General features: G+C 40.9%; 2 protein-coding genes across 2 annotated transcripts; both read right to left on the bottom strand.

The window, feature by feature from the left end:
• Positions 1-1,221: 1,221 nt before the first annotated feature.
• On the bottom strand, positions 1,222-6,575 carry LOC310775779 (uncharacterized protein). Its single transcript, XM_083635913.1, has 6 exons — positions 6,512-6,575; positions 4,826-4,941; positions 4,574-4,718; positions 4,076-4,175; positions 2,820-2,948; positions 1,222-1,668 (listed from the first exon to the last, which is right to left on the bottom strand). Exons 4-6 carry the CDS (start codon positions 4,163-4,165, stop codon positions 1,330-1,332), a joined length of 558 nt encoding a protein of 185 aa, XP_083492039.1. The 5' UTR covers positions 4,166-4,175; positions 4,574-4,718; positions 4,826-4,941; positions 6,512-6,575; the 3' UTR covers positions 1,222-1,329.
• A 14,305-nt stretch (positions 6,576-20,880) lies between these two features.
• On the bottom strand, positions 20,881-26,507 carry LOC310778718 (C-X-C chemokine receptor type 3-like). Its single transcript, XM_083639186.1, is given in 4 exon segments — positions 20,881-21,385; positions 21,387-21,974; positions 23,423-23,809; positions 26,463-26,507. Coding segments are annotated over 4 exon segments (1,128 nt in total). The 5' UTR covers positions 26,475-26,507; the 3' UTR covers positions 20,881-21,244.
• Between the last annotated feature and the right edge of the window lie 939 nt (positions 26,508-27,446).

Genomic DNA, 27,446 nt, shown 5'->3' with positions numbered 1-27,446 from the left:
TTTAACACTGCATCACCCTGCACAACACTGAACAGTGTTAATAAAATATTACACTATGAGGTAATTAACACCCATAGTGTTACTTTTAGTTCACTCCGAGAGTTAATCTTAATTTAACTCTCCATCAATGTTAGAAGTGGTTAACACTGAGTGTTAATTTAAAGCTTACTCTCACCAGTGTGAATACAAATTAACTCTTATTGTATTTACTCCTTGTGGGAGTTATTCCAAGTGTTGATTTTTAATTAACTCCTGTCAGTGTATATCTAAATCTACTACTATACTTTAAAATTTGCATGTAATGTGAAAAAACAAACAAACACAATTCATTATGTCAATGTCTTCATTTATTGAAAAGCAAAAGTAGAAGATACCAACTTATCATCTGTCTGAATCAAATAACAAAGGCATATTGCGCAATAAGCACCAAGACTGTATGGCATTCATTTCCAAATCATTACTTCCATCCAACAACTTTACTCTTGGTGGACGGTTTGGCTGCTGGTTGTAAACAGTCAAAAGCATGTATTCTACCAGCCAGTTGTTCAGCATTTAGGAAGTTGCCCTGAATGTACTGCAGAAAAAGTTTCAGCTCAAACGGAGGGACCCCCTCTAAAACAGCATGCATTATGTCTACAGAAAAACTGTTGGCTGTGTGGAATTACTAAAGTGAATTTAACAGACAAGTGTGTTTCACACAATATACATAGTGTAGGATCTGTTTGCATAGTTTGACAGTGCTGTGTGTGCATATCGATAGTTCTTAGTACAACTTCCGGATCATCTTCAAACAATGCTTCTCAAGGAGACAGAAACGACAGCAACATCGAGCCCCAAATGACTCCACAAAGCCAAACAGACCATGCAAACCTATATTTTCCACAGTGACCTGAATAATAGTAGCACAAATCATGTGTTTAAACATGGGAATTTGAAGTCCCGCTCTTGAGCGAGTACTTTCAAATCATTAACAAGTGGCCTTAAGTATCAAATTAAACCATAACACTCTATGTCCTGTGCATGGAATAGAGCACACAAATGAATATTCGTCTTTGACAACAGTCCAGATGTTATGGCTGTCTCATCTACATTAGCAGTCACCACCTCTCCTAGATCATCTAGGTCTACACTGCTTAAATTAACATCAGTGTCAATCTGTTGGTCAACAGTCTGTATGTTTGGTGTTTAAATGTTTCCTAAAACCAGAAAAAGTACCAAACAGTCACACGGCCGCATCCAGTCTGAACACATTGAAGGCAAAGATTTCTTCCATCCAAATAACCATGAACTAACCGGAAATGCCTAACAAGCGCATTTGAACTAGTTAACTCAGCATGACAAACAGAACACTTCATTCCTAAGCAGCCTTGCCCGGACTTCAGCAACACGGGAACTCTGCTTGACTTCGCAAACATCAACATTGTACACTGTGGTCTGGATGAATGTGAACATGTTGTGGAGCATGGTGTTGTCTGTTGTGCCAAAGACAAAATGTGCCTCAAACAGTTCATCCACAGCAGCAAGGGAAGAGGTTGACCTGTAAGGTGTGTCATTCTTGTCAAGGATGATGAAGAACTGGCGGATTGCATTCTTCTGAGGTCCAACAGCCAGGAGATAGGGTTGAGCACTAGTGATGGCATCAAGATGCTCTTGGATGTTTGTTCCGGTCTGAGAAGACAAACAACACAAACAGACGATTAGAATTACATGGTTGTAATATCAGTGTTATGCCGTGGAGTGCCGTCTCTCACCAGGGACAGCGCGCCCCTTAACCAGCAGACCTTGCTGTCACTGCTCCTTGGCCAGGGCTGTGGACTGGCCTGACTGGCTCCCAGGTTGAAAGCTGTAACAGAAGCTCACGCTTCAGCCTGGGAGGCAGCAGAGCGTAGCCAGCTTTCTGGGTCCCACCACGACGGGGACGGACTGTCTACAGTGCAGCTGCGGTCAGAGAGAGAGACATGTATGGCGATTTGTCTGGGATGCATGTTGTGGCGAGCCGATTGCATATTCCTTTGCATCTTCATTAAGTTTGCATGTTATTAGCGCAGAGCCCAGACATTAAATGGAAAAAAACAAAATGCTGATTTATTTTGAACCTGATCTCACACATACCTGAAAACTGTAAACAGTTTAGCAGCCATTCATTTTCTTGGACAGTTATTGAGTTGATTTGAGTTAAAGTTGCTGCTTGTGTTGTCATTTGTGCATGAATGAAATCACTGGCATCAACTTTGACCTCAAATCAACTAAATAACTGTAAAAGTAAATGAAAGCCTGCAAAATGGTTTACGTTTTTCAGATGTGTGAGACCATGTGCAAAATAAATCAGCATTGTCTTTCGTTTAAGTTCTCCTTTCCTATAAGAACCATCCTAACATAATGTCCACGTGATCTCACATCTTGTTTCGCTCTAGGTATAGTCACATATAGGATACACAGAGATTTCCTAAAATTCCAATGCAACTCAGGGTCTCTGCTGGCCAAACAGTATGGTTTCTGGAAGCAATGAGCATTAACAATAGTAAGGGTAAACACAGCCATAAGTGTAGTTAAGGCTGAAATGGACTCAATAACAATTAACCAACAAGAGTGTGCACCAGGGGAGTTTCTCAGTGGAAAATACATTTTCGCCGTTCGACTTGATTTGGTAACGCTGATTGGCTGAAGGAGTTGTCTGTCAAGGCAAGTACTCCCTCCCACTGAAATCACTGAGTGGCTGGAAGTCCAGACTGATACGTAAGCGAAACAGAATTTGAGGTCACGTGATCAGGATGTTTTTTTTTTTACCAGGCTATCATAAATTAGGGAAAAGTACAAACCTTCTTGAAGAGCACAAGATGTTTCTCTGCTTGGGATGCCGACACCTTTCCTGGTCTCTTCTGACCCTGGGCAGTGGGTGGAATCATCAGGTGTAACAGCAGTAAAACTGATGAGGTCACTGTCCCAACCTGTAACAACACAAGTTTGAAACACTTGAATTAATTTCTGTGGCCCTTCAACAAAATTCAGTGCATGTGCAATGTCAGCAGCATTTTTACAAAATACAGAAGATGTAGCAGTTCTATATCATCACAAGAAGGTCTTCCACTATTTTTTTATACAATATCTCAATCCAGCTTTAACACATTCACTGCCAACAGTTTTTTTTTTACTGTAGGTAGCTTCTGCCAAGGAGTTTTTTGAGGATTCTCGCTCATCTTTCAAGAGCCGAGGATTATTTTCTGCTAGGAGTTTGTGAACACAAAATATCTCAAAAGAACTAATAGAATGTGTGCTTTCTCTGTCTAAAAGAGTTAGTTTGTAGAGTTAGTAGTTATGTAGGCATTAGCAGTTGAATACAGCATGGTTTCAGCGTCTGAAAAGGAAAGCTCAGATAATTGCATTTTTGTGAAATTCGATAGAACAGGCAGAACAGTCACTTTAACCATTTATTTTTTTTATCCGCCATCCGAAAAAAAAATCATCGCACACAGAAAACCTTGCACACTGGTCCGATGCCTTTTATTATTATGTTCGTTGTTCTATTAGCAATACGAAAAAATAGTCCTCTCCTGTATCCACGTTACAATGTGACTGACAGATAGCAGCAGCAGCTGATCTGCAGCAGGCAGCAGTGACATGGACTGCAGCTGGTCAGGGAAGAGGGGCCAGTGAGGTGAAGCGAGCCGCTCAGACTGGAGTGGACTCCAGCTGAGCGGGACTCTGCAACGTACCCTGCCCCTCCGTGTGTGACAAACTAAAATTTCCACAATGAGGAGGACATGCTGGCGTGTGTTTCCTTTTGGCTGCTTGGGGTGCGCACACGTCACGTGAATGCGTGCATCGTGCAGCTGCAGGTAATTAACCAAACAAAAAAAGGGGAAAGCCGAACGGCGCACAGTATGTGGACTGACCGGCGCCGGTCACCGGTCGAGGCCGATTAGCTGAAAATCGGCCATTTCCGGTCACGTGCTGATTGATCGGTGCATCCCTATTTTCAGTTACTTGGATTAGACCAACTTTTTAGAAGAAACTCAGTAAATTATCTCGTCACCGTTTCGTTCCATACATGTTTCTACTATTATTACAGTGTTACCTCCAAATGCTGTTTGTCTGTCTTTAGTCCTGCATCTCTGAATCGTTTTAATCCTCCAAGCAAGGTACCCAACGCCACTCTCGCCATCATAGAAATGCTCCTTGGAGGGTGAAAGGACAACACAGACACTTCATTAAAGAGACAGCTCACCCTTAAATCCAAAATACATATTTTTCATGAAATCTGTAGTGCTATTTATGCATTGTTTTGTGTTAGATGTATGAGTTTGGGAGATATTGGCCGTAGAGATGTCTGCCTTCTCTCCAATGCAAGAACTGGATGGTACTCGGCTTGTGGTGTTCAAAGCACCAAAAAATAAACAAAACCTCTTGTGTGTCTTTCCAGAAATCATGACCCCAAGATAATCCACAGTCCTCATTGTGAGCAGTTTCATGAGTATCCGGGTCATGATTTCTGGAAAGAGATATTGCTGCTAAAACAATGGTGCAATTTTTACTGGGGTCCGTCCGTACAAAACAAGCATGTTTGTCAACTTACTTGCTTGGCTTCTGTATCCAGCCTCTGGCGTTTTCTGGAAGGGCTCTCTGAAAGGTTGACTATCCGGGAGTCCAACGAATCAAGGGGTGATCGCTGGGACGCTCAGGAGAGGCTACCCTGGAGACAGATTATACCGTGGAGACAGCTAACCATGATTGGAGAAAAAAACATTATGTACAGTTCCTTCATAAACCCACCCCTTATCTAATGAACATAAGCTTCACATGACAAATAACTGCAAAAGAAACAAACCTGTTTCATATTTGATGTTTAGCACCCCAGTTGATATTCATCATCCAACTCAGTCCCCGAAGTGTGGAAAACTTTGACACCCTCTGTTACAGCTGGGACACCAAACTTTGCAAATGCTGAAAACAGGCACAAAAGCTTGTGTAAACAGAAAGGTCATTGATATATCTAATGAGTCCACATTAGTCTACTAACTAATATTCAATGAAACTGGAATTACCGTAAAAGGCTCAAACAAACACTATAAGAGAAATAAAATTACTGCATTTTAAGTAATGCATGCAGCCAAAAACCTCATCGCCAAGTTTCACTTTAAGCAACATGCTCCCTGCAGAGAGGAATGTGATCAGCACAACATTCCTCATGTTAAAAACTGCATTAATTTGCAATATAACAAGCTCATACATTTCAACAGAACAGCCCTGGTCAACTTTTAGGTGACTTATGTTCATTTTATTAGAGAATAAGGTTGTTTAAAGCCACCAAACAGCTGACAAAGTATCAGCTATTTTGCAGAAATGACCAGTAAGGTTGAATTCTACTTCATGTTTAACCATGCAATCTTGCTGAAGGTGCCACATCATGTTTCTCTACCTGCGTTGACAATGCTTGTGATTCCATCAGACTTTTCACAGCACGATTCAGAAGCTAAAATAGTGTAACGTCCTCTTGGGAGCTGCGTGTTTACGTCTCAAAGCATCGTGGATGACTGAACACCACTCGTTCTGGCTCTGATTGTGACCAGCCTGCTAACGTTAGCGTTGATCAGTGTCAAGCTACATGGAGTTAACTACAGACACAGTCAGATTTGCCCCGAGCAATTTTCAAAGTAAGGCACCAATTTAAGTGGACTCCCCGACGAATCTGATAGTTTATCACATCAGTAACGTTACATCAGCGTCATGACGGTGAATATAAAGCAGCAATATCACACAGCCTGTCGCAGCCTCGCTGGCCTGAATGTATAGATTACCCCAGCAGTGCATACGAGACTCCAGTCCTCCGTCGAGGCAAACAACAAGCGCCCAGCAGCCGCGGAACGCCAACAGGTGCTTCTTATTCACCTAATCACAGACTCTTCTCCGGCTGGATCAGCCCACCCGCTACGTCAGTGACCACACTAGTGGTGTATCCCTACGTCACCCCACTAGGCTACAATATAGACACGAAAATAAATATAGGCAGGCTGCCTTGGATGCAAAATCATTTTAATCCTTGAAATAATGTGATTGCTGACTCATAACGTTGAGGAAACATGTAGAATACGACTCAGCAATTTTCAAAGTAAAAGACTACTGCTGCTAGCGCTAGTCAGCCAGGTAGCCTAATGCTAGGCCGGGGTGGAAAAAAAAGGTCCATTTTGCACCCTATAACATTACTGGACTCAGTGGACGTTACATAAATAATACAATAACTCAGCCAACAACATTTACATTAGGTTACCTCTTGCTGATATTGTCCAGTTTGATGTTAGTGTTAAGGTTAGCTGACGCTAATTAGCTAACACTAGCGTTAGCTTGCTGCCCGCGCACATTTAAGCTGCACAACTCATACTAGTTAGTTAGCCCGTTGAAATTCGGAATTTTAAGATACAAAACCAACTGAAGTATGGTGAGCAACAACATTAAGTTATTCTAACATGCTGCTTCTGTTGAAATGACAAATAATGTGTTTAGGGAATGAACTTACCGAGGTCTTCCTGGGCTTTTGCGTGGAAGAAAATGGCGGTCCTGCAATGTGGAGAGTAGCAGAAGGTGGGCAGGGCTTCCCAGTGTAATTAAAAGCTGACTATGGAAATGTACTCCAACACTAGGCGGTATTTTACTCCACTGTTGTTAAAATAACTCCCAAAGTGTCTAACAATTTTGACACAGCACTTTTAACACTAGGGATTTTGCTGTGTAGGCCGGAACAAAGGGCCAGTTTGCAGAGAGGGGGGGAGGTGAAAGGTGTGAAGGCCTCTCCTGTCTGTGTGAAAGGTGTGAAGGCCTTGTGTGAAGGCTCTCTGTGACCAGGCCTGGGTTTCGTAAATCAGAAACATTTGGGAAAACAAGTTAATTTAAAGTCTACGTTGTGTTCAAAAGTCAAATCTCTCAGCTTAATGTGTTTGGTTAAGTTTGTATTTTGTTAAATGTTGCTATGTTTTATAGGAAGGTGGTTTGGAAAAGTTAGACTGTATCTCTCTAGCAGCATGGCTGACAAAAGCGGAACTGTAGTCAGGCCGGTAGAGGCAGAGAGAGATAGGCTGTTGGGTTATAGGTTTTTCAGAGAACAATTTGTGTGTTATTGTTTTGTGTAATGTTGTGGTTTGTGGTTTGTGTGTTTAAATCGTCACTTGAGGAATTGATCAAAGTTTAGTGGTAACAACAGGGCAGATAGCTGTATGGAAGTGTGTGTGTGTGAGAGAGAGCCTAGAGAACAAAAGGGACTCCCCACAGAGACAGAGAGAGGGGGGGGTTGAAAGAGTTGAATGATGAACTTTTGGCTCACTACACCAAAGATAATTGTAATATTTTCTAAAAGCGTAATTAAATGTAATTTGATTTTGTTTAGGTTCTACTTTTTAATTCAATGTTTGGGTTAACTATTTCCAGTTAACTTGGTTGGGTTGTGTGGTTAGCTGTGAGCGAATGGAGAGTGGAGCAGAACAGGACTATTGTTCTCAATGTTCACATGTGGCTGCTATTGTTATGCCTGTAGGGGGTGATGGGACCTGAGGGCAGTTCCCTAGTTCAGATGATTTGGGAGTGAAATGGTTGGCTGCTTTTGTGTTGTGATTCAGAAGACACCACTACGTTAGTAAGCATTTATAATGCAATGTCGACATAAAATCATTAGATGATAAATTAAAATCATTAGATGATAAATTAAATGCATTTAGAATGTAAGGCGCGTCAGATAAATTCCAGTTAGACTGATGGAAAAATAAAACCTCACTAGGTGAGGCGTTTAGAACGTACCGTTAGACGAGACCATTAGATGGGCGGGTTTTTATCAAAAGCAGAATTGTTCACTGTGTGCGAATGAGGCCTTAGAGGCTGGTACTGTTTATGCTCTAGTTAAAGACCTGAGACATTAGATGTTAGTAGAAAACCATTAGATGGAAATTAAAATAGTTTAGAACTAAACAGATTTAGAATCTATAGTAACTAGGTTACCTAACTAGACAGATTTATAATCTGCACGGATTTAGAATCGGACGTAACTAGGTTACTTATAACTCATAATTAATAATTAAAAAGCCGGCGGTGGAAGTTGATGAGTCACTTATCACAGGTGGAGAAAAGAGCCAAGTCATTGTTCCATATATGAAATGCAGTCATTGTGGGGTCCTGTGTGGGGATAGCTTGCATTTTTGGTTGAGTAGCTGTTTCTGTGTGAGTGAGTTGGGAAGAAAAGCACAATAGCTATGGAGTTAACATAAGGGGAAAATGTCTTAATTATTGAGTGTGTAATTCTGTTTGGCGCTGTGTCTATATACTGTACATGTAATGGATGAAGGCCTATGTGAGTGTGAGAAGTCAGTTATAATGCATATCTGATAAATTTATAGTAAATAGTAACTTACATCATGGTGGTTGTTAAATGGGGAGACAGTCATTTTATCTAGGAGAAGTGTCAATGTGAGAAGTAATTAGCATTGGGGTAAAAGTAGGCCACTGCAAGACAGAGTAGCTTAGAACATGAAACCAAAAGTAAAGTGAGCTTTAAAAGTGGGACTTGATAGGAAGGAAGCGGTATTAAGTAGGATAAATGATAATAGCCCAACTTACTAAATATAATAGGAAAAATAAGAATGAAATGGCAGAGAGAAAGAGTTCAGAGAGCCATTAAAATAACAAAGGAGAAGCCAGAGGGCGGAATTCAAGGTGGTAAGAACAAACAATTTACATTCTATTCATTGAGAAGCCTTGTAGTGTCAGGAGTGAACAAATCTACTATTTAGTTTAAATCAACATATAGAAGAGAAAATATTTCTAATTTAGGAAAGATGTGTTCTGATGGAAATTGATAAAGCAATGGCATGTCTGACATTAACCTGAATTTTGTTTTTCGGTTTAAGCAGCAGGTCCTTGTGTTATGAGGAGAAGAGGAAGGTACAATAAAAGAAATATTAGAAGTCATGTCGGATGAATGTCATAATGGGCACGAGATGAATGCAGTGATTGGAAGTGAATCCCACTTACAAACATATGAAATGGGTTCTTATTAAATAATATCTGTGTATGGAATCTCTATTTGCAGAATGAAGAGAGTGAAACTCTAGATATAGATCTGTAGAAGTTTCAGAAGGGGGGATTTATAGGATTTATAGAAGGTATGATTTATTTCATTGTGATTTGTTGCAAGAAAATATTGTTGCAGATTGGAGAGACTTGAAGAGACTGGTGATACAGGGAAGTGAATGGTCAGAGGGAGGTATTCTGACTTAAGACTGCTGACTGGACTTGTTGGTTGACTTGACCGAAATGAGCTCATGTAAATATGTACAATAATTATGAAAATGTTTGTTGGGTGAGGCAAACTTTAAATTCAAGTGTGTTTGGGGGCATGTGGTGATGACAAACTAATCACTAACTAATTAACATACTAATCATGTAATTACTGGGCCTATTGAATTGTGCATGAGAAAATAGTTGTGTTGTGGGAAACCTTTATATTTGAAACAGATTGACATGGAAGAGACGGAGATCAAGCGGGATCAGGTTTCAGCGGCTGATTGACTAAATGGATGGGGATTTGGCAATATGTGAACATTTGGTTAAAATAGCGATAGATGGAATATATCTGAAATGTAGAAATTGATATGGAGGTACTGGGAAAAGTAATAAACTATTAGCATAGTATTTGGTTAATGCATGAATCCAAATTCAATTGTAATACGGAAATTAAATTGAGATATTGCCAACTCTCCCATACCAAAGTCCATATGAATCAGGCAAGTTGATTTAATAAGTTGATTACAAAGTGACACAATTGTATAATGTTTCTTGTTGCATAAATATTCATTTATTTGGAAATGAAGTTTGAATGTTAGTGTTTTATTTGAATGAGAAAATGTGTTATCTAAAATGGCGTATCAGTGTACAGGGTGATTTTATAGCCCATATGATGTTGGAGCAAGGCATTTTCAGAATGGGATTTAATTTAAAAGACAAATGATGTGGAACTTAAGGATAGATCATAGAAGTCAATCAGATTGTAAATGAACATTGATATTTGGTTTGTTTGCATTGCAGAAATGCGGACTAAGATGGCGGAATGACATCTTTAGAGTGCTATTGAAGAAATGGAGGAAGAAGACCTGTGGAGAAGAATGGAAGATTAAGCAGGTGTATCGCTATTTACTACTAAAAGTACATTTAGCCTTTTCAACCAAAAGATCCTTAGGCGGGAAAGATAAAAGGCAAAAGTATGATATAAATGATCAGTGTGGGAGCAGCTTTGAATGACGCACTAGTATGATTTATTGTGGACAAGATAGACTTCAAATTGAAAGTTGTGTCGGGGCCTACGGCTATAACGCGACATCCATATATTGGACATTAGACCCTTGGGGTTACTTTTGATATCACTCAGAATAGTGGACTGTGGGCTACAATGGCTGAGAGCTTGACGGTTGTTTAGCCTAACTCATACTAAATAACTATAGTGGTTCTGCATTCCCTGGGAGGTTCTGATGGTACAATGATTCATCCTACAAGTTAAGTTATCCAAATTAAATAGTCAATACAATTTAGAGTTCATCCCAAAGTAATTTGAATATAACCAGAGTTCTTGAAATCCCCTGAATATATCCTTTGTGTTAATAGCTAAAATAAATAATTGTCTATCTGGAAGTATGTGGCATTGATGATTTTTACATGTAAGGGGTTATATAGAGTGAAAAATATTAAAACATATTGCTATAGAATAGAATACCACACTCAGATTATATGTCATTCACAGAGAGGAGACGGTGAACGAAGAGGGAAGATCGGAAGACCGGAGCAGAGGGGATGACAACGACTTGGAACATGGATTCAAGACTCCAGGAATGTCAAAATATGATTAGGAATATGAATGAATGAGTATCGACAGGATGTGAGGGTTTAAGATGGATGAGTGTGTGAACGAATGTGAGTGTGCAAGATGGAGGCGAGATACTGGAAGCCATCAAGAGGACACTTCACTAGCATCTGACCTGGGGAGGAGCCAATGGGAAAGCCATGATGACATCATTTGAATAGTGTCTGAATTTAATATCTGTTATAAATAAATGATAGAGCAAACTTGTATGGATGGAGCCAATGGAGACGACAAGATGACATCAATCACGTCAAATATTTGAACTGCTAATGAAATTATGTTGTATTGTATGTACTTTGTATATAATGTTGAAAAGTGAAGTGTATGATTGTAGTGCAATGTTTCATATGTTATAAGTCATGTATAGTGTCTAAGCTTAGCAATGATAGCATGCTATAGTTGTAATGAGATCCAACAACTTTAAACTGGTAGATTAGGCCAATCTATCAGAAGTATATTATGTAAATAACTTGGATTAGTAAGGAGTCCATCATTACATGGAGTGATATAGCAGCAAGGCACATTTCAAATACAGGCTTTATTAAGTGATGTCCCAAAAGCAAAGAGAGGGGGTCGCAGAGGACTTCTCTAGACTGTACACAGACAGAGTTTATAATCTGCATGTATTTGAAATATTTATAAGCCACTACATTCTAAAGAGGAGTACACAGTTGGATTCGGAATATGGCAAAGTAAAGTGTACTTCTTTTAACAAGAATGTATATATCAGCATGGTATGAGGAATACAACTAAGAGTAAGTTGAAATGCAATATAACAACTTCTAAATAAAATAGTTTTACTATTAATAAGTAAAAAGAGGAGGGAAACTGTAGAGAGAATTTAGATGTTGTTATACCCCTCCTAGCCATAGGGGAGCGCTAAGTGCATAAAGCTACTCTTTGTTGTGGAACTTCAGAAGAAGTCCATAAAAGGAAGTGGCTAACAGGAAGAAGAGGTCATTCCCCAGGAGCAGACAGAGAGAGGGGGGTGAACCACAGTGCTGTGAGACTTTGTATTTGTAAATAAACCTTTTGTAATACTTTTACCTTCTAGTTGCATTGGTTTTCTAAACTTAGAGTTATAGTCCTCACGACAGTTGCCATGCTGCTTGGTCCCCTTGTGTTCAATGACATACATGTGACCTCCTAAGAAGAGAGACCACCGCTGCAGCCTTTGTGCTGACATCACTGGAACACCTTTTCTTGGGTTGAAGATTGACACAAGAGGCTGGTGGTCAGTTAACAATGTGAATTTTTGACCATATAGATAGTGATTGAATTTCTTGACCCCCCACACGAGGCTTAGGGCCTCTCTGTCAATCTGTGCATAGTTGCGTTCAGCTGGAGCCAGTGTTCGTGAGGCAAAAGCTATTGGTCTTTCTGAGCCATCTGGAAATTTGTGTGATAACACCGCTCCAATTCCATGGGGTGAGGCATCTCATGCCAATCGGATCGGTAAAGATGGGTCAAAGTGTGTGAGCACTTCTTCTGAAGTTATGAGCCTTTTACTTTCTTGAAATGTTGTCTCGCAGCTCTCCGTCCACTCCCATTCTGTCCCTGTCCTTTGCAGCTCATGTAGTGGGTGAAGGACTGTTGACAGGTTAGGCAAGAACTTGTGGTAATAGTTCACCAATCCAAGATATGCCTTCAACTGAGGCACATTTTCAGGTGGTGGTGCCTTAAGCACTGCGTCTATCTTGTCTTGAGACATGTGTAAGCCATCTTTGTTGATCACATGTCCACAGTATGAGATTTCGTTTTTTTTTTTTTTTTTATAACTCAAAGTTTATTCATTTTTTCTTTCAAACAGACATATAAACAAAAACAAAACGGGTGTCACAGTACATAAAACATATTACACAGTCTTAACAATAATCAAACCAAGTGGAAAAATACAGGGGAGAGAGGGTCGGTGGGCATATTTTGTTAAAACTTCAGGGGGGAGAGAAACCATCCACATTCCTCATTCCGATACATATAATAACCACTTTGTCCATCTTGCGATGTACAGGTCATATTTCAATCTCAACAGAAAGGTCAGTCTCTCCATTTCATGAATTTCTTTAATGATTTCAAGCCAGTTGTCTGCTGTGGGAGAGTCGGTCTGCAACCATCTGCGAGTAATCGCTTTCTTTGCAGCCACAGTTACAATTTTAAGAAGGTATTTATCATTTCCTGATATTTCTTCTGGTATATCACCCATATACAGTGATTTACATGTTAGTGTGACTTGCCATCCAAGAATTTGGTTAGTGGTTTCCCAGACACTCTCCCAAAACGGCTTTAACTTTGGGCAACCCCAAAAGATGTGGAAATGGTTTGCCTCATCAGACCCACAGTTTCTCCAGCATGTCTGGCTTACTGGTGACATATATGGTTTCATTTTAGGTGTAATAAAAAACCTTACAAGGTTCTTCCAACTAAATTCACGCCACTGCAAGGAGCAGGAAGTAGAAAAGACTGTTTCACACATATTCTCCCATTCACGTTCAGTTATTGTATCGTTTAGTTCTTTTTCCCATCTTTTTTTTATATAATTTGTAGTATTTCCCCTCCCCATTAGAATTCCCTGGTACAATTTTGAGACTATTGATTTAGAATTATTTTTGTATGCCGTTACCATTAATTGTATTAGACCACTAGGTTCCCGAGTTATTTCCCCAATCTTAATTTCTTTTAATAAATAGTGTCGTGCCTGTAAGTATCCAAAAAAATCGTCCTTCTCCAAGTCATACTTTTTACTTAGTGTTTGAAAGCTCTCTAATGTATCCCCATCCATTATATTACAATAGGCAGTAATACCTCTATCAGCACAGGATTTAAATCTGGAACTCATGCAGTTTGCAGGGCCGTAACCAGGGTTCCGAAATAGGGGAGATCCAGCAAGGGGAGGCGGAAAAAAATTTGAGTTTTCCCCCCCCCCTTTTTTAGCCATATTTAGAGTAATATATAATTTTAAATCAACATTAGGATTATACTGTTGTGATGTCATTATTCAGTATATTCTCTTTCATGTCACCACCTGCTCAGCTCTCCTGTCAACATAATTGTAACTAACAAACACAAACTGTTTTAGCCAAATTCATATCAAAATGACACCTACAAACACAGGTACACAACCCAAGCCGTACACAACACACAAAGTCATCATCGATAATAAAAAAAACATACAGAGGGACATTTATTTATTCCTGATAGGAACGATTGAAAAATAAAATAAAATATATTATGTTGTTTTTAACTTTACACCACCTCTTTTTGTTACTTATTGGGTCATGAAACTGAAACCATGCATATAGCCACCTGCATACCTGACTTCGGGAGCTTGGCAATTGGCATCATGCATGATTACAATGAGATGCACCCACTTTAAACCTGAATAAAGTAATAAAACCACTAGTAAACCAGTAGGCGGCGCCTGGCCTGCTGTTCAGTGAGTGGCCTGGCCTGGCCTGGCCTGCAAAAAAAAAAAAAAAAAAAATTTTTTTTTTTTTTTTTTTTTTTGCAGGCTGAAATATTAGGGGAGGTCCGGACCTCCCCGTCCTCATAGCTAGTTACGGCCATGGCAGTTTGGCTTAAAATCTGTGTCATATGCAATCCATCTGAGTTGTTTCATCTGTGACTTCAATTTCAGTTGTTTTATGACATCAAACCAAGTACACAAAGTAAACAATGTAAAGGGACTCAGGTCATCCTGATGAGATAATGTGAGCTTATGGTCTCCAATCATTGCTTGTTTGGAATCCCCCTGCATTCAGTCTCAATCTCTTTCCATCTTGCCACATACTTATCATCACACCAAAGAGCTATGTTTTTTAATTGGGCAGAGTGGTAATAATCTTTAAGGTTAGGTAGAGACATACCGCCTCCGTCTTTCCTAATGATCAATGTTTTGTATTTAACCCTTGGTTTTTTTCCATTCCAAACAAAACGTGAAATCTGCTTGTCCCACTCCTGAAATTGGATATTTGGGACTTTAACAGGCAGTGACATAAATAAATAGAGCAGTCTAGGAAGAGCAGTTATTTTAACAGTTTCAATTCGCGAACTAAAACTTAGTATAGACAATGACCAATTATTGAGATCTTCTTTAATCTTCTTACTTACTACATCATAGTTCTTTTTATACAGATCACCAGGACAATATGTCAACCATACCCCTAGATATTTGATTGCTTTTCGTGACCAGTCAATGGGGAGTCTTAGTTTGATTTCAGTTGTTGGGTCATAATTAAACGTTAATAGTTGTGTTTTTTTAATATTGAGTTTATACCCCGAGTATGTGCCATATGTATCAAGGAGGTCCAACAGGCCAGAGAGACAGGTCTCTGGGTTATTTATATACAATAGTATATCGTCAGCGTACAACGCTATCTTATGTTCTCTACTATTGACCACAATTCCTTGTATATTACAGTCCTCCCTAATAGCTTGTGCCAACGGTTCAATATAAAGAGCGAAGAGAGTCGGTGAAAGAGGACAACCTTGACGGGTAGACCTTTCCAGTCTTATGCGGTCAGTAAGACGACCATTTACCTTGATTCTTGCTGTAGGGGCAGAGTATAAGGCCCTAATGCTATTAATTGATCTTTCATCAAAGCCGAGATTTCGTTTTTAAAGAACTCACATTTCTGTTGGTTAGCTCTGAGCCCATATTCTCGCAACCTGGTGAGCACTTGTTCAAGGTTAGAAAGATGTTCGTTGTCATCTTTGCCAGTGACAATGATGTCATCGAGGTAACACTGAGGCCCTGGAATCCCCTGCAGGACCTGGTCCATTGCTCTTTGCCAGATTGCAGGAGCTGACGCTATTCCAAACACCAACCTGTTGTACTGGTAAAGTCCTTGGTGTGTATTTATCGTCAGGTATTTCTTGGATGCTTCATCCATTTCCATTTGGAGATAAGCCTGAGCCAGATCGATTTTTGTGAAGTGTTCCCCTCCTGACAGGGAAGCAAAGATGTCCTCAATGCGAGGTAGAGGGTACTGTACTGTGTGGAGAACTGGGTTGACAGTCACTTTAAAGTCTCCACATATGGGCACCTTGTTGGGTTTTCCTGCTTTTGTGCTAGTGGTTTTCTTCATCACTGGGACGATGGGTGTGGCCCATTCACTCCAATCCACCTTTGACAGGACCCCCATCTGCTCCAGATTTTTCAGTTCTGCTTCTACTATGGGACGAATTGCATAAGACACTGGCCTGGCTTTGTGAAATTTTGGACGTGCATCTTTTTCAAGTATAATATTTGCCTTTATGCCCTTAAGTGTTCCTATTCCTTTCATGAACACTTCCTCAGCACTAGCAAGTATTTTTGACAGTCTCTCAGGTCTGGCCTCGCCGTCCTCCTTTGTTGACACAAACAGCTTCTTGATGGTGTGCCAATCCAAGTGGATTTTTCTGAGCCACTCACGCCCCAGCAACGGTGGTCCTCCATTTTTCAGCACATAGCGGTTCAATTGCTTTGTTTCGTCTTTGTAAGTCACCGTCACCTTAATTTTACCTTTGGGACGCACTCTCTGTCCTGTGGAGGTCCTCAGTAGTACCGTAAATTCCGGACTATAAGCCGCGGCTTTTTTCCCGTTTTTTGGCCTTTTTTGGCCCTTGCGGCTTATATAACGGTGCGGCTTATCTATGGATTAGAAAAAAAAAAAAAAAAAAAAAATCTTTTTTAGCACTCTTTCTAACTATAAATCCACTTCTGTTTTAATTTCCTCTCTTGCCCTCTTTTAACAACATAACATAACATAACATAACACAACACAGGTGGTGTTGTGTTATGTTGTTTTGTTGAAATGTTAATAAATGGGAGCTTCCTCAAACAGCCATCTCTTTCCCGACAATCCCCTCTGTGCATGAACCCTTACATATGGTAATTAAACATAAAAAAAAAAAAAAAAAAAAAAAAAAAACCATTAAAACACCCGCGGCTTATAGTCCGGTGCGGCTTATATATGTAAAAAACAGTCAACTTTGCAGGTGCGGCTTATACTCCGGTGCGGCTTATAGTCCGGAATTTACGGTAGTTTAGTTCTTTTCAGAGGTATGTGTGAAAACAGTTGTTTGTAGTCATGTGCAGAGATCACTGTTAAGGCTGAGCCTGTGTCCAGCTCCATTTGTAGTCTTATGCCTGCCACTTGTGGAGTGATCCATATTGCTCTGCGATCATCTGTCTCTTTTACACTGTGCAGTTGCAGACAAGACAATTCACTTTTGTCCGAGTCCTCATCATCATCCTCATCAGAACTGCTTTCTTTCATTTTGTGTACACTGCTGTATTTTCCTTTCGGTTGTTTCTTGTTTTTCTGTATTTTGTCCTTTTTCTGTTTGTCTGTATCTTTTTCACCTTTCTGTTGCTTACCGGCTCTGCACACTCTTCCAATGTGGCCCTGTTTGCCACAGTTTCTGCATTCTTTGTCTTTAAACCAACAGTCATCAGGGTGATGTGACATACCACAACGGTAACATTTCTTTCCTTCATCTCTTTTCAGTGACATTTTATTTGTAGCATATTCCAGAGATTTGTGTTGGATCTCTGAAGCACCCGTGCTGCTGTTTCTGTTGATATTGCAATGTTCAGAGCCTTTTCGAATGTCAGGTCTTTTTCACAAAGGAGCTTCCTCTGTGTGGTTTCACAGTGCATGCCACACACTAGCCTGTCCCTCAAGGCGTCAGACAGACCAGCTCTAAATCAGTAGCGTAGCCAGACTCGGCTCATTGGGTGTGCCACAGAAAGCCAGGGTGTGCCAGGGGGCGGACCATTTGGTGGCGGCCGCCAGGCCGCCGCCAAAAAAAAAATTGGTCTTTTCAAACCAGATTTAGAGGAATATTTGTGTGTTGTTTGCTCCTTTTCGCACTCATTATTAGCAGGTAGAAGCAGTCAATTAAATTGTATTTTTTGGCAACATGTAAAACCACTTTGTTTAGTATCTCAAAAAAGTCTCACCTACTTTTTCCAATGAGTGTTCTAGTCGGGAAAGAACGCAAATTTGGTTGGCATGTTCGTCTACTGCAGAGAGATCTGTCTGGCCACAAACCTCCGGTGTGTTGTTGGCTGCGTTCCCCGCTGTTAACGTCATTGTTTCGGCTGCATCATCTTCTTCATCATCATCGTCTGTCTGTTCTCCACTGTACACCACCAATACAGGTGCGGGAACGGGTGCACTTACAATCCGCACTTGTTGAGGGGGAGGGTGACGACGAGTCATCTTCTTCCTCGTCGTTTCTTGCCTTTGCCGAAAAAGCTTAAAAGCGAGCTTTGTTTCATGTCTTCCTGATTTGGCGCTGCTGCTGCTGCTACAGCTGTGCGTGCATTTGTTTACTTTACGTGGACGACAGCTTAACTAGTTTCCCATGATGCTCCGGGGCACATAGGGCAGCGGACAGTTGGACACAGTGCATGACAGCGTTGACATGTGTTTTGCAGACAAAACAAAACACTTTTTTTACCCCATTTTTTTGGGTGCGCCAGTGGCCTGTCTGGGTGGCATTTGCACACCCTAGCGCACCCATGGCTACGCGCATGCTCTAAATTGGCAATGCTCTGACAATTTGCGCAATTCAGCACAATATTCAGAGATGCTTTCATCTTTGCTCTGATTCCGTTTGTGAAATTTAAATCTTTCAGCAATCACTAGTGGTCTGGGGTGTAGATGATGTTGGAGAGTGTCTACTATTTGCTTGAAAGTCTTGCTGGCTTTTCAGGGGTTAATAAACACCGTAGCAGTCCGTATGTTTTTGCTCCCATAACACTCAGCAAGACACTGGCTTTCTTCTCATCCCCAACATCATTAGCAACACAATACAACTCCACTCTTTCAATGTAAGTTGCCCAGTCTTCAATACCACCATCAAATGCTGTAATGGCCCCGATCATCGCCATCTTTGTTATGTTAATTTAGTCCCGTTTCTCTTTGTTTTGACTTGACTCACTTAGCATCTGCTGTTCCAAGTCTCCCAGGACAAAAAAAAACACAGCGATCAGAATCTCTCGACGTAGGTCCTTAATTCTCGTCGCCAATTGTTGTGTATGTGGCCTAAGGAGAGAGCAGGGAAGGAGAAGTGTAGTCCTGCAGGCAGGGCGGACGTATCTCTGTAACCGTAACTCGTAGAGACTCAAGGATGGCAGCGTTGGATTCGGGGCGGAAAAATACCCATCCAGCCAGGGTGTTTTCTCTTAAAAATAACAAAAAGTACCGATAAGAGTACCATTAAAGCAGAGGTTCTCAAATGTTTTTCAGCCAAGGACCCCTTACAAGATAGAAAATATCCCGGGGACCCCCTCGTTCTGATTAGTGATTTTGGGCTAAGCTTAATTGTTTCCACGGCGCGTTCCTGACTTTTAAATTGATAGGTTTGTTAGATTAGAATGTAATCCATGAACCATTTTTGATTTAAAGTATAACATATTTTCGTTGAACTATGAAGCTTTTGCACACAAAAAATAAAGTTTTTATTTTTATTTTCCTGTAAACTTTTCGCGGACCCCCTGGCAAAGTGCCACGGACCCCTGGTATATAGTATATTCTAATAACAAGAGTATATCAATGTGTCATACCCAATTTATGCAATTCCAAATAGTTTAGGGACCCCAGTATGCAAAAATATTTAAATATAATAGGGGGGGGGGGGGGGGGGGCTGTTATAGCCTGTTTGACGAGTGTACTCGGTGCGACAGATCTTCTGTGGGCATCCGAATGAAACCAAAGGTATTTGGGTGAGTAAAACATCATATTTTAAGCTGGAAATGAGGACCGTGGTGTAAAAAACCGAAATTCTCCTTTAACAACGTTAACTGACGTTATCCTGGAATGCGACTTTAACGAGCCAGTTACATTTCTTTGCATTCTTAGACATTACCGTTTGCTTTATTTTGTATGTTACATACAATTGGCCAAGTTAGTAGTTAGTTTATGGGCTATAGACGGTTTTCACCAGAGCGCAAACCCCACAGCACTTCCTTTTTCTCAGCATTCCGCAAACTGCAGAAATATTCACTCGACATCGTTACTTTTGTTTTCGTTGCTCAGCTGTATAGACGGTTTTCACGGAATGGTCAGTCCTGCACTTGAATGTTTTTTTTTCTTTTATGTCCATAGCAAACACTGCAACAGGAAGTGAGCGGGGGTTCAATTTAGAATGTTTTTGTTGTCAAGTTAAAACCGTCTATAGAAATTCTGCCAGATTACAGACACTAGATGCCATTTTCTCCTTCATTTGGAGGAGAAAATTATCCTGAAATAAAGATTGATTGACAGCTGCCATGTCGTGATCGTGATATGATTGGTTGAAATGGGGTAGAAATTGTATAGTACTATGTGACGTTAGCAAACTGTAGATTACTGTTATGAATGAAATCTTGAAAAATGAACTTTTGGTGTGAAAAAGTGTGAAAAACTAAAGCAATTTTATTTTTGTGAATACCCAGGTATTTTAACTAAAATGGGGAAAAAAATCATTTTTGGGTTCAGCTCGACTTTAAAGTCTCGTGATTGGATGGGCCTAGGCAAGAAGTTGGTGGGCCTAGGCCCAGCCAGGCCCAGCCATAGCTACGCCCCTGGCCACAACATTCAACCATTGTCTATTTCATATCCATCTGGTTGCTTTTATATCGTTTTAGCTAAATGTGCAGGGAAAATTGAAATTCTGAGCAAGTCAATGTGTCTTTCCTATTTGATATAACCAATAAAGATATATATTGTGAGTCAAAATTAAATTGCCTCAGTGTCCATACAAAAGTCCATAAACAAAGCTTAAAACTGTTTATTGAATCTCCTTGGTTTACACAAATACAAATATGCTAATGCTATACTGTACATGCTGCGTACTATAATATAACTAATGCTATACATGCTGCATATATATATATATATATATATATATATATATATATATATATATATATATATATATATATATATATATATATATAATATGTAATTATGCATAATGTAATTATTTCAAAAGATTAACTTGTATGTTACTGTGTAAAATATTTTATACAGTCTATGGTAAAATAGCATCATATCAATTACTCATTGCAATATGTACACCTGATATTGCTCGACAAACTAACAATTTCACCACAAGGGAAACCTTGTTTGTAGCCAGAGAAACAACACAGGCCTTGTGTTTATGCTCATTTTCAGCTAGACAGGAGCAATGCATACCCAATATAAACATGACAGAAAGCCTAGCCTGTGAGGACAGGATAAACAGCAAATATAACAAATTAATTATACAGTGAAAACATGACAGAGGCCTAGCCAGGTTGGTGTGTCTGTCTCCCCGCCCCCCAATTTGCTGCAAGAGTTGGTCAGATATTTGTGTACCTGCTCGTCGATCTTTCTCTCTCTATCAGATAGCAATGGAGTTGGCGGTGTCTGCAGACTCAGACCAAGTGGAGCTTCTCCTGGACTGGAATCGGACACCCATCTTCTCCTTGCACCCGAGAGACCTCAGGATTTCCATGAACTGACGGCGGAACTTCACGCGGCACGCCCACGAAAGCGTAAAGCACAGGATTGAGGCTGCAGTGGAGGTAACCCAGAGAGGAGGTGACTACCATGGCTTTGTCCAGATGCGTTCTGGTCGCACAGGCCTGACTGGTGGCGTTGGAGTGAAGCGTGTCCACCATGAGGGTGATGTTGTACGGCGTCCAGCAGACGAAGAAGACCACCACCAGGGCCAGGATCACCCTGACGGCCCTCTGCTTCGGGAGGCCCTGAGAGCCGCGGAGCAGACGGAGCAGGATGCAGGAGTAGCAGTAGAGCAGGACGACTGAAGGCAGGACAAAGCCCACGATGTGGTACAGCAGGCGCGATGCCAGCCGCCACTCAGATACCGACTGAGAGAAGAGCAGGTAGTTGTGAGCGCACTCCGTTTTGCCTCGTCTCTCGTCCCGCACAGCCTCCAGGAAGACCCAGTCGGGGATGGTGAGGAGCAGGGAGAAGAGCCAGACCGACAGGCAGCTGACGTGGACCAACCACGGCTTCCTGCGAGAGTACATCTGGGCAGCGTGGACGATGGACAGGTAGCGGTCAAGACTGATGCAGGCCAACAGGAAGATCCCACAGTAGAAGTTGATCTGGCGGGCACAAAGATATCAGCGCAGAGAGGTGAAATTTGATTGTATAATTATCGAAAGCATTGTAGATGGTAACATCAGAAGCAGGGCCGGCGCCAGGATGAAATGACTGAGGGGGCGGTTATAACTGGGGAGGGGGCTGATTTTTTTTTTTTTTTAATATGATATTTTTATATCGTTTGCCTGATGAAGACCCCTGTGAGGGTCGAAAGCTTGCTGTAGCTGTTTAAATTAAATATATTGGAGCTGCTCCAGTGTGCGGGTATTTTTCTATTTTTTCTATATTGTGACTCTGTACCCAGCACCTGGCCTAACAAAAGGTTGGATGTGCACACAAACCTTCTATTGAACTGTATTTTTATATCGTAAAACATAGGTTATATACCCGCTATGCCAATTTCTGGACTTTTTAACCATAATAACCTCTGAAAAGCGCAATAACAACACAAGAAAGACTACTATTCAAAATCAAATAAAACATTTATTTCACAGCAGCAGATTAAGGCATTAATAGAGCTGAGCTTTGCGTGAAATGCGGGACCTGTCTGGAGCACTCTGAACATATATGTCTATATGCAGTGATGGGCAAGCTACTTGGAAAATGTAGTAAGCTAAGCTATCAGTTACTCTCGATTAAATATAGCTAAACTACATTGAAGCTATCCCCAGAGAAATGTAGCAAGCTAAGCTACGAGCAACATGGCAAAAGCAGCTTGCTACATCAAAGCTAGCCTACTTTTTTTTCTCACATTGAATCAACTTCATGTCAAAGAACAACTTTCCACCAAACAAATAGGCACTTGTTGTCCATCATAATGGAACTGGAAGTGCTTTATTGGCTACACAGGCACACTTGACATGCAATGTCTCCTCCTGTTTAATCCAAACCCCAGCAGAAATCTACACTGCGTGCTTTGCTCATGGATTTTCTCTGGCAAGTAGCTTGTAGCTTTTGCGGGAAGCTACAAGCTACTTGGGTCTATAAATACCTTAGCTACTGAAAAAGCTACTTGGTTCAAAAGTAGTGAAGCTACCACCAAGCTACTGAGAAATGTAGTTAAGCTATGTAGCTTCGCTACTTGTAGCAAGCTACTGCCCAACACTGTCTATATGAAAAGTCATAGAATAAACAATTGCTGCAAAAATCGACAAAAAAATAAACAAAATAATAGCCAGTCAGTGCCAGGTTCATTAAATTAAAGAAATAAAGTGATCAGATGCGTTGTCTCCATCTTTCTGCTCATGGCATGCTGTGTGCTTGGGTGCAGCTGATTTCTCTCTCTCTCTCTCTCTCTCTTTTTTTTAAGTGAGGGGGCAGAAAATTGAACTGAGGGGGCAAAGCCCCCCATCGCCCCCTCGTGGCGCCGGGCCCGTATTCAGAAGTTTAACAAGCCTTGCTTGGGTCCGTTTTTGTGCCTCTTTCCTGCTGTACGCCAGCAGGTTCTTACCGTGAACATGGCTCCGGTGATCTTGCAGAGGGGCGTCCCGAAGCTCCAGCCGTCAGCCTGAGCGGCCTGTGCAGCCCAGAAGGGCAGTGTGCACAGCAGCAGGCAATCCGCCACGCCCAGGTGGAGGATGAAGGTATCTGTCACACTCCAGGTCCGCCTCCTCTGAGCCAGAACGCCCAGGAGCAGCCCGTTTCCCAGAACACCCACGACCAGTGCCACGGAGTAGAGAACCGGGATGAACACTGCCTCAAACTGCATGCCCTCATTCAGGTCGCAGTCTCCATCAGTTTCAGTTTCATATTCATATGAATCACCAGTGTAGTTATAAAGGTCAGCCAAATCTATAAAGAAGTCTGGGTCGTCTTCTATTGAAATCTTCATAGAACCCTGAATATGATACAAACAACCAAGAAAATCAAAGCTGCACATTTTCTTTGAGCATATATACACACACACACACACACACACACACACACACACACACACACACACACACACACACACGTCTCTCTGTGTGTGTGTATATATATATATATATATATATACATTTCAGTCAGGACCACTTTAGTCAAAAACACAACACCACTTAGATCAATGAGTTATGCATGAGGGTGCCCTGTTTGAGTTGAGCCAATTGAATGCATCAGCTAAGCAGTCAGCTGATGTGGGCTGGGTTTGAGATCAGCTCCTAATCAGCTGTGGGCTGGGTTTAAACTGGGCTTGACATCCGTGGCCTGCCTGAACTACCGCTGTGCTCAATATATATATATACACACACACACACACACACACACACACACACACACACACACACACACACACACACACACACACACTAACACACACACACATATATACACACACACACACACACACACACACACACACACACACACACACACATATATACACACACACACACACACATATATACACACACACACACACACACACACAGGCAAATATATTAATTATTTATAATTTGCACAAGAGATTATATTGATTGATTGATTGATTGATTGATTGATTGATTGATTGATTGATTGATTGATTGATTTTCTTTATTTACGTGTCATGCTTCGAATGAAGCCCAGCCCACATGGGCTTACAGGACACTTTTACTGTTCATCATTTAAACAAACAATGATCAAAACATAAAACCAACAGAAACACCCAAAATACATACAGTGAAGTTGTACAGCATGAAACCCACAGCCTGAACCTACTTAAAGAGCTGTGATTGCCTTCTATTCCAGGCCCTAGAAATAAAGTTAGCAGTCTTAAATACCTCAGTCTTAAACAACCACTCCAACTTCTGACCATCATCTGCCCAGAAGAGCTCAGGTCTTTGCTTTTGCATTTCATCAAATAAGGAAATCCTAAATCATCATATAAAGTACAATAAAACATGAAATGAAACTAGTTTTCAACATCTTTTAGATCACAGACACATTGCATATCCTGTTCTCTTCTGGTATAGCTGTGAACCGCCCTACTTCAATGACAAGAGGCAGGATACCAATTCTCAGCTGAGCACATAAAGACCTCTGGTCCGTCTGGGCTTACAAGACACAAATCATTCAAGTTCAACAATACAAACAAATCAACAAACAAGCTACAAAAAGCTCAAACATAAACAAGACAAGACAGAGTTGTATATTCAGATGAACAACTTCTCCATTCTGAGTTTCCAACCACTCCCAATAAACCTGGCCAAACTGAAGACTTGAATAGCCATTCCAACTTAGCATCATCTCCTGACCAAAATAGTTCAGGTTTCTTATTTTGCATTAAAGACTCAACACTGCTGAAAATCAAAATATATATTGGAAATTAGCTGTGTTCTTGAGGAATCCAGGTCAAAGTCCTGACATTTACTGTAAATCTGAGTTATTCCTGATCTCTTCTCACATACCCTGAAATAGAGACAATCTTGGTTCCTCATATAGCGTACAATGAAACAAAAAATGAAATTAATCTCCCACAACACCCAATTCACATACAGTACAAAGTCTCTACTCCTCAGCAATAGAATTGAACCTGCCAACCTCAATAGCCAAAGGGAGCGTACCCGTTCTCAACTGGGCACATAAAGATCTTCTGGATCTATCCAGGGGTAAAGTAACATAGGGTTCTGGAGTAAACATATTTTTAATTTGAACATATGTTCTGAGTTTTGGTTTGAGCCAACATATTAACGTTACATATAAATACATATAGATATGGTAACGTGCAGTATAGTACACACACATACACACACACGCGCACATGCACACACACACACACACACACACACACACAGAAGTCCACATACAGTGGACTCCTCTTATAGTGATCACCTTTGAACGGGTCAAATTGATCACTATAAGCAGGGGATCATTATAATAGATTTTTTTATTTTTCTTTATTTCTCATGCAGATTACCATCTAATTGATCACTATTAAAAACAGCATGTGTAGGAATGATTCGGGACCAAGCTTTTTGATCAATATAAGCAGTCGATCACTATGACCGTGATCACTATAAGCAGATTCCACTTTGTATATATACATATAGATATCTATGACTATGAATATGTATGTAACATAAAGAAAAGAAGTCGCACACTCAAAATCTCCTCTGCTGTGTTTTAATGGTTACACCAACATGTTTCGGCGAAAGTGCCTTCGCCAGGGTGCAGTGAACATATGAATATGGATGACTAAACTAGCCGAGAAGGGGTAGGAATTAAATGACTGTATACTTCTTCCTACTCCTTTTCGAACAAGTAATGTTTAATTTCTGTTTTTTTTTTATGAGAAATTTGTTTATTAAGACATGTTGTATAGGTTTTTTGTTTATTTTATTTTATTCTTGTTTTGATCTTTTTTCTATCTATCAACCAATCAATCAATCAATCAATCAATCAAACAAACCAAATCAATTAAACCAAATCAATTGAAATCTAATCAGAATTTATTTAATTCTGATATACAGTATAATCCTCGTAGTGATGGATGATATACATCAGATGCACAACATCCTAAATGAATCACTCACCAAATGCGCCATTGCCTTCTCAATTGTGACTTTCTACAGTCTATAAGAGACGAGCTGTAGCTTGCCATCCGGTGCGCTGTAGATATATAGAGAGCCATACTTCCTACTTCCTGTGTTAGCAGACGATAATTTATTACCAGTGCTCACCAACTCTGCCACCGCCGTACTGGCTGTCGCCTCACAGCTAGAAGGTCCTGAGATCGATTCTCGCCTGGGACGCTGTGGGCGCTGGAGTTGTGACCCCCCCATATCTTCAGTGCCTACTGCCCAGGTGGGATATCTCGTCGAAAGGGCCTTTCTGTGTGGAGTTTGCATGTTCTCCCTGTGCCCCCAAGGGGGTTCTTCCGTACATAACCCCCCACTAAAAACATGCAGAAGATCGTCATCCGACCAGTGACGACAACATCTGAAGTTGGTCCCCGGGCGCTGGAAAGAAAAAGCGACCACTGCTCCTGGCCTGCCCCCTGGAGGAAAGGACAAGCCTGTTAGGATGATGTCATCATTCCTACTATGATGTCATAGATAACTGATGATGTCACAGACGGCGATGATGTCATGATTCATAAGTGTCTTAAATCATGCCTCTCTGATGGTCTCACTGATGATGTCATAACACAAGGTGATGTCATATTCGGCACCTATAAAGGTTTGCTCTGCAAGTCCTCTGCAGTTGTTCATAGACTAACCTCACGACAACCTTCTGCACAGTTTCCACCTTCGAACCTTGCAGACTCAGCTTTCAAGTGCTACAGCGTTCCTAGTTATCGAGACTTCAGTTACCAAGTGTGTCTTGGACATTAAGTATCTGCACCTAAATCCACATGTCTCACAGCAACCCTAACAGTATGAACAACTCAGAAATGGATTTAGCGGATAGAGAGCGCTCGTTCCAAACTCCGTGGCCCGGGTCGCCGGGCCAATTCAGGTGACCCGCCAGGCCGATCAACGACTGTGCAAAGGGACAAGGTCCTTCGGGCTCTGCTT

Source organism: Poromitra crassiceps, assembly GCF_964638095.1.
Source record: "Poromitra crassiceps genome assembly, chromosome: 1".
In the NCBI taxonomy this organism is placed as follows: domain Eukaryota; kingdom Metazoa; phylum Chordata; class Actinopteri; order Beryciformes; family Melamphaidae; genus Poromitra; species Poromitra crassiceps.
The sequence above is the reverse complement of the archived record's forward strand: the minus strand, read 5'-3'. Positions and strand labels throughout refer to the sequence as shown.

What these genes read in the sequence shown, in the direction of transcription:
- LOC310775779 (XM_083635913.1), bottom strand. Translation starts at nt 4,165, where the DNA reads ATGATGGCGAGAGTGGCGTTGGGTACCTTGCTTGGAGGATTAAAACGA. An exon ending in CAGACAAACAGCATTTGGAG is followed by an intron (nt 2,949 to 4,075) that starts GTAACACTGTAA and finishes GTGTTGTTACAG; the next exon opens with GTTGGGACAGTGACCTCATC. An exon ending in ATCTTGTGCTCTTCAAGAAG is followed by an intron (nt 1,669 to 2,819) that starts GTTTGTACTTTT and finishes TTGTCTTCTCAG; the next exon opens with ACCGGAACAAACATCCAAGA.